The 7500-nt window shown below is 48.7% G+C and overlaps 1 protein-coding gene across 1 annotated transcript in view; it reads right to left on the reverse strand.

Moving 5' to 3' along the window:
* The window catches only part of LOC114052089 (homeobox protein unc-4 homolog), a 5054-nt gene extending 667 nt beyond the window's left edge, over window positions 1–4387 (reverse strand). The window contains exons 1-3 of the mRNA XM_027874522.1: window positions 4108–4387; window positions 3333–3508; window positions 1–479 (exon numbers count right to left, since the gene is read on the reverse strand). The exon at window positions 1–479 is cut by the window's left edge and continues 667 nt beyond it. Of these exons, the coding sequence (XP_027730323.1) occupies window positions 1–479; window positions 3333–3508; window positions 4108–4387 (935 nt within the window). The remainder of the gene's footprint in view (window positions 480–3332; window positions 3509–4107) is intronic.
* Between the last annotated feature and the right edge of the window lie 3113 nt (window positions 4388–7500).

Here is a 7500-nt window from a genome sequence, read left to right on the forward strand (position 1 = left end):
GAAGAGGAGGACGAAGAGGAGGAGGACGAAGAGGAAGAAGAGTCCTTATCTGGGAGCCGGCTCAGCCTCTGTTGCAGGCCGGCGCCGTTTCTTTGGCTCGGGTAAAAGGCTGGGTCGCAGCTGCCGGGGGCCGGTGGCTCGCTGGCCGCGCTGGGGGCCGGCCGTGGGCCCTTTCCCGGGGGCGGCTCTGGGGGCTCTGGGGAGAGGCCGCCGCCGCCGCTATCACTATCGGAGCTGGGCGTACTGTGCAAGGACAGGCTGCTGGGAGAGTGCAGGTGGCGGCTCTGGCTCTTGAGCAGTTTCTTCTCATGCTTGCGTTTCTTCTTCTCCATCTTCTCCAGCTCCTTTCGGGCTATCTCCTCTGGATCCATGGGCTCCCCGCTGCACGTGGTGGGATGAGAGTTGTGAGCCGGCCTCCCTGGCCCTTTCTTCGTGTTCTCCTTCTTTCTCCATTTGGCCCGGCGGTTTTGGAACCAGACCTAAAAAAGCCGGATAAGGGAAAAGCAAGGGAGAGTCAGACTGGGGGCCGGGGCCGGGGCGCTGAGGGGGAGGGACTGGAGACCAGAGGACACAGGGCATACGGGGGCCCTGCTGTTGCTTTCCTGCCCGGGTTGGGGAATGGGGATGGGTGAGGGGAAAGGTGTTCTGAATGGCCTCATGTTTCAAAAAAAAAAAAAAAAAAAAAAAGTGAGTCTAAGCAGGCTAGGTGAAAGGGGAAGTGGAAAAGAAACTACTCCTGGTTTTCCCTGATATGGGATTTCACATATACATTCGGTTAGGCCGCAAATTCAAGCATCCTTTTGACCGGAGAAGAAGCGTTTTTAGGGGTACATGGTTGCTGCTCCCCCAATACAGTCTGCTTCCCCCGCTTACTCCTCAGTGTTGAGCTATCTTTAGATGTTAGAGCTCAGTTTGGTTGTTAGAGCTCAGTACCAAAGTTAACTGGATGGTACGTCCGGCTGGAGAAATAGTGGAAAGAATGGGCAACTCTTGTCCCTTCTCTCTCTCTCTCTCTCTCTCTCTCTCTCTCTCTCTCTCACACACACACACACACACACACACACACACACATTCACACATGCATGCACACAATATTTGAGAATCTAAGAACCCAGTCTTTAGGCTGCCAAACCCTAGGCTTCCTTTCAGTCAAGAGAAGCCTCCACAACTTTATGCTCCGAACTCACCCATTCCCACAACCTGCCTCTTTCTCCATGCTCCCCGAAATAATTTAAGCTCATAGCATTCTGATTTGGTGAATGGTGACTGATTTCTAAACCCTCTCATCATTCCTGCATGGAGGAAGTGCAAAAATGCATCCAGCCCCCAGCTAGGTTTTCCCCACCCTTAACTCCACCGCTGATCATGGAGGAACCCTATGACGGCCACGGTAGTACCTCTCTTTACACAACACTCCCTATGTCGTTCCTCTACTTATTTGGACCCCGAGGGCTGAGGGTCCTGCCAGTATAAGGAGCAAGACAATCTGAACCTTTGTCCCCAAAGTATTGAGAGTGAAGGGGAAGAAATTCCAGGGACAGACGATCTATATTTAGATATATATACGTATACACATACACATACATATATGTACATATAGTCGAGTTATCTTTTTTTCCCCTTTCTCCCTTATCCGTTCCTGAGTTACTTTCCTGAGGGTGGTTTGCCAAGGTTTTCTTTTGATTCTCACTCTGAACAGTGTCACTCGTAACCATCCGCCAATACAGAAATTCACACGGGAAAACACAAACACACAACAATCCACTTCGTCCCACACACGTACACAGGTACATGTTCCTTATCTCTTAAACCATCACCACCACCACCATATACACCCGTCCCCGTGCCTTTAAGAAAGAGAAGGATGATTAGAAACCAAAATTCAAAAAAAAAAAACCTTTGGACGCTGTATCATAGTTATGTCTAACACGACGACAGAAAAGTGTGTGTACCTAGAAAAAGATGGAGATGTGTTTGTTTAGACTCTCCCAGCCTTGTCAGTGAGGGTAGCTCCTTTCTTTGTGCCCATTGCAGACCGCCTTGTCACTGAGAATTACTCATTATCGTATTAGAGGGAAATGAAGGGGTCTCGACTTCACTTAACAATCTCAGAACAAATTGGATAAAAGGATTTCAAAACACAAGAGGTCAAGAGGGGAGGAAAAAGCACTCGGTAAATACACCTTTTAAACAATGCTAATGGGCGAATTCGCTGCGGCGCAATAGCCTCGCCCTGCCTCAGTCTAAATGTCTCAGAGTTTCAAGCAAATAACAAGCCTTCAATTGCAACGAACCCAACCTCCCCACCCCATCAAAAACTTCTGTGTTCCACACTTCGCGAAAACACTAATTAAGCAATTTCATTTTGAATTTTTAATGCACCAGATTAACGCTGTATTTTGAAAAGTGAAAGCAGTCCCACAGTTTCCATACCAATCAAAGAGATGCAAATAATAAGAAAAAAAAAATCGGGCGTTAGATATACTCTGTTCCTTCCAATTCTCGGATGTGTTAACTATTTAAGTTTCCGGCTCCCTTTCTTCTGCTCTCCCCCTTCTGAAAAGCGATGAATAAATACATGTTTTCTATCTGAATATTTTAGAGCCAAATAAACAAACAAACGGGTTTATTCAAAGCAAGGGAGAGGAGCAGCTGTTCAGTGGATAAGGAGGGAAACAGGCGCAGCTTGGAAGTCATTTGTGTCTGAACTTCATGCCCAGTTCTCCTTCACCTCCACTGTTTGGCTGTTTTCTCAGCCACCTTTCCTCCTATTTTCAACATGACTCCCATACATTCCCCTCCATATAGCCCGTTCTTTAATGTTGAACGCTCCTTCTTATTTTGGTGGGTTTATTTCACCGATACACTCCCCCAACATAAACTCATCTCCAATATTCAAAGCGGCTGGTTTCTGGGCAGAACTGGTTAAAACATATTCTGCTCTTTTAGGGCCTATTCTGCCCCCCCCCCCCGCATCAATACGTCCTCCCCCCACCATGGTGTTAAATCTCTACACACATCCTACTTCCAAGAAGCGCTGAGGACTGGCACAGGGATTTCTCCCCACTACAGTCTGTCCTCACAAACACACACAGCCATGCTACCCTTGGCGGCGCAGGAAAACAAGGCGACCGCTGACCAGACCCAGAGAGGACTCGATACCGGAGTCCTAGAACAAAGAGGGAGGGGGGTCGTGTCGGGAAGAGGGTAGGCAAGCAGGAAGGGGGAAGGAGTCTGAACGCCACTCTCTGAAGAAGCTCGGCCTGTGAATCGGGAACGCCTGAGTCTTAAGAAGGAGAGTGGGGGTGGGGTATGTGTGCTGGGACTGTTACCTGCACTCGGGACTCCACCAGGTCCAAGCGTAGAGCCAGCGCTTCCCGCATGAAGACATCTGGGTAGTGGCTTTCATTAAAGGCCTTCTCCAGCTCTTCCAGCTGCCAGCCTGTGAAGTTGGTGCGGGTTCTTCTCCGTTTACAGCCTGGACTTTCCTTATCCGGGTCTCCGGAGTCTGTAGGGGTACACAGTAGAGGCATGGCGAGGTCAGACCTCTGGGAGGCGTTCCTCTGCTCCCCCCAAAGGGTCTCGCTCTTTATCTTCATCCCTGCTCCCGTTTTACTTACTCCCTTCAGGGAGTAGACTTCAGGGGATCCCCTGCCCCAGCTCATAGTACAACTTCAACCGGAGTACTCAAAGTGTCTGCCTTTACCCTACTGTCGAAGTGAGAGAAATTCCGACCCCTCACCATCTAGTGCTGAGCTTACCCAAGAAAGGCTGCCTTGGGATAGAAAGCCTGCTAGGGAGTTTTATTTTTGTATGGGGTGAGGGAGTCGGGTCGAAGAAACCACTGATTTCTTGGGAGCTATTTTTTCACCTATAACTCAGCATATTAACTGCAGTTCCAGTACTGATCCCAACTTTCTAAACCGTGGGGCCGGTGTTCGCTGGCAGAGAAGATGTACCTGGGTACCATCCCACTCCTCCAAGAGGGAGGAAGGGTAACTTCTTTAAAAGGGTCCGCATTCTAAGGATTCTGAACCTCGTCCCCGGACGGCGCCCCCCACTGTCCGCCCCATAGCTAACCCTCCTCTAACCACTTCACCAGCCTACCTGACAGCTTGAAGGTCTGACTGTCCCCGCTCACCCCGCAGCCCGATGGCAGCAGTGGGGTGGGATTGACTACTGAGGCAGCGCAAGAACCATTCAGTAATCCATCTATGGAGAAGGGGACGGAGGCGGCGGCGGCGGCCGCCGCGGCCGCGGATTGCAGTTGGTGCCCCGCCAGTTCGTAGACGTGGTGGTGGCCTAGGGGGTAGGGAAAGCCCACCATGCCGCCCAGCGAGCCCCCGAACTGGGCATGGGGGTGATCCAGGATGCGGCTGTCCATCATCTCCGGGGTGGCAGGGCGCAGCTGGAGCTGAGGAGGAGGAGGCGCAGGCGGCGGCGGCGGAGGAGGAGATAGGGACCTGCAGCCCAGTACATGCTTCGCCCGGACTCCAGCGCTTTACTTTATCAACATCAAGCTCCCGATAATTAGCACCGGCCGGGGGAATTTGGGACCAATAAGAAGCGCTAATCGGGTCTGACGTCAGAGGCGTGCAGGGTGCAAGGAAACGTTTTCCATATCGATTGCTAATTATACCTGACATGCACCTCAATAAACAGTATCAGGAACTGTCACAACAAGACGGGGTGGGGGGGTGTTGGCGAGGGAGGAAGGAGTGGGGTTACAAGAAGGGAGTCGACCTGGGGGAGAGAGAGGGCCTGGGGGGCGGGGGAGGAGACAGAAAGACGGGGAGGGGTGCAAAGAAGAAGAGAGGCTAAGGGGAACTTTGAGACTGGATTGGAGCCCCCCAGTTAAATACCCAACAACCGGAGTCACACTCAGCACCTTCCCCTCCTTTCCCCTCCCACTCCTTTCCCCCTCCCTCCCCCTGGACTCCCCTCCCCTCTTCAAATCACTAATAGATTTCCCTTTAAAACATTCACCGGCGTGTTGTGGAGATTTTTTTTTTCACCAGAAATGCTGTACTCTCTGAACCTTTAAAGTGATGTTGCTCCAATTACAGAGAGACATTGAGCGGCAAATAGACTGATCCAATAATAGGAGATTCATCATCCTCTCTTTCCGAAGCTGTCACATTGAATTTAAAAGTACAAGGGCTTTTCATCTCCTCTCCGGCTCTATACAGCAGGGGAAAAGAAGACGGGAGGAGGAAGGGGTGGGGGGGAATAAAGAAAAACTCTTTACTGTATTTAAAGGTGATCTTACCCTATCCACAAAATTCTAATTATGCCATACAATATTGATCGATGGGCACAACAATCTGAAATTATTTTGCTACTGGAGGCGGTGGCTAATGAAGCTTAGTCAAATGTAGACAACCTAGGGAGGGGTTTGAGAAAACGTGGAGAAAGTGGTAACTTTAGGATTACTTTCCCAACCTTCTCTCCCTCCCCCCACACACTACCACCAACCCCAGGGGGAATAAAGAAAGAAAGAAAGAAAGAAATCTTAGTTTGATTCCTCCAGTGATGGATAGGGCAAAGTAGCCAGCCCATTTGTTATAATTAAATTATGCTCTTGGAGAAGTGTCACTTCCTTAGACACTCTAAAATATTGATAGAATCAAAGTTAAATCATTAAAGGACATATTCTTAAATAAGTAGCAAATTAGGCCTGTGGGTGGATGAGAAAAAATAACTTTAAAAAAAATTTTCATAGTGATTTGGTCCTGTCATAGCTTCTTCAGCCAAAACATCCTTTAAAATTCCTGTTTTATGTTTGCTTCTGATGACATGTGTGAATGAAGAGAATGAAGACACTGGATGTTTTTCTTACAGTCCCTTACTTTTAATCTGGTTTCAGTGACCCTGGGAAGGGAGGGGGAGAAGGAGGAAGAGGAGGAGGAGGAAAAGGAGGAAGAGGAAGAGGAAAAGGAGGAGGAGGAGGAGGAGAAGAAAAAGAAGAAGAGAAGAAGAGGAGGAGGAGAGGAGGAGAGGAAAAGGAGAAGAAAGGAGGAGAGGAAAAGGAGAAATGGAGGAGAAGAAAAGGAGGAGGAGAGGAGGAAGAAGAGAAGAAAGGGAGGAAGAGGAGGAAAAGGGGAAGAAAAGAGGAAGGAAAAGGGGAAAGGGAAGAAAAGGAGGAGGGAGGGAGAGGGAGAAAGGTAGGAGAGAGAGAATTAAAGAGAGAAGGAGAAAAGGAAGGAGGAAATAGAGAGGGGTCAAAGACTGAAGGAGAGAAAGAGAAGAGAAAGAGAGGAAGCCAGAGCTTCCCGCTCTCACTCCCCCATCCCTACATCCAGCCTCCCAGGGAACAAAACAGTCTACACAGCAGTAACAATTGGTTCTGTATATGATGAGCGATCAGTACATATCTCTGTGTGTTCCAGGCTGTTGGAATGTATCTCTTCATAATGGGAAAGGCTTACACGAAATTTGGCTTCCCCTTTAGGTGACTTTAAGTTCTGAAGAGAAGCCACGCAAACGGTAAAGGTGAAAGGCAGAAAGGGGGAATAAGGGTGAGGGATGGGCGGGGAAGACAAGAAAGAAACAGAAACAAATCCAGCAAGACAGGAAGGAAGATAAAGGGGAAAAAACAAAACCTTAGAAACCTTTGAGGGAAGTGTATTATTGGAGTGTGTATGTTGGGGAAAGGGGGGGGGGGGGTAATTCCTTGGAATCAGGAAGGGAGGAACGCAACCACTTTATCTCTGCCAAACACGCCAATAGCTTTTCCAGTGGCCAGTTCCAGCACCCTTCTCTCTTCGAAGACCCCCAACAGGATACTTTCTATTTAAAAAACGCCACCACAAAAGTCAGCAGCTACGATGGAAAGCAGAGGAGAGAGCCTCTGATTGGTGTGGTCTGTCTGGCCCAGAATATATCCACCTAATTGAATATCACATAATATGCCACTGCCCAATATAGATTACAGTTTAATTATTCTCTCTCTCCCTTGAAGGAGTGGAGGGAGAGGTGAAAGTAATGAGGAGGGAGGGAGGAGAAATCTCTTTAAAAATGAAAAAGAATCTAGATTTTTTTTGACTCCCAACCCTCTCCAGGAGCAATAAGAAAATGATGGTGGTATTAATTCTGAGGTCAGGGGCCAAGAGCGCTACTTTTCGCCATAATTTAATTTCTTTCTCTATAAATACTAAATGTAAACTGTGTCCATCCGACCAGATTTTGCCTGTAGCTATAAACGCCTCATTTTCTGTTGGGTTTCAGAAGAGGAATGCAAAGGAAGCGTGATTCTGAATACAGAATGGTAATCAATCCGGCTGAGGGGTGGAGAGGGGGGAGGGGAGGGGAGGGAGCTCAGCCTCTCTCCCTCTCCCGTTCTCTCTTTATTATAATGAATTAATTCGACTTTATTTATCCCATTTTCTGGAGCTGACAGAATGTTAATTTGAGTTGAAATTTCGCTCGCCTCTCACTCCCTGACCCCTGGCCCTCAGATTGGCGTGTTGTAATAACCTGAATCTTTCAACAGAGGCCCTG

Source organism: Vombatus ursinus, unplaced genomic scaffold (assembly GCF_900497805.2).
Source record: "Vombatus ursinus unplaced genomic scaffold, bare-nosed wombat genome assembly UNPS02014807.1, whole genome shotgun sequence".
NCBI lineage: Eukaryota > Metazoa > Chordata > Mammalia > Diprotodontia > Vombatidae > Vombatus > Vombatus ursinus.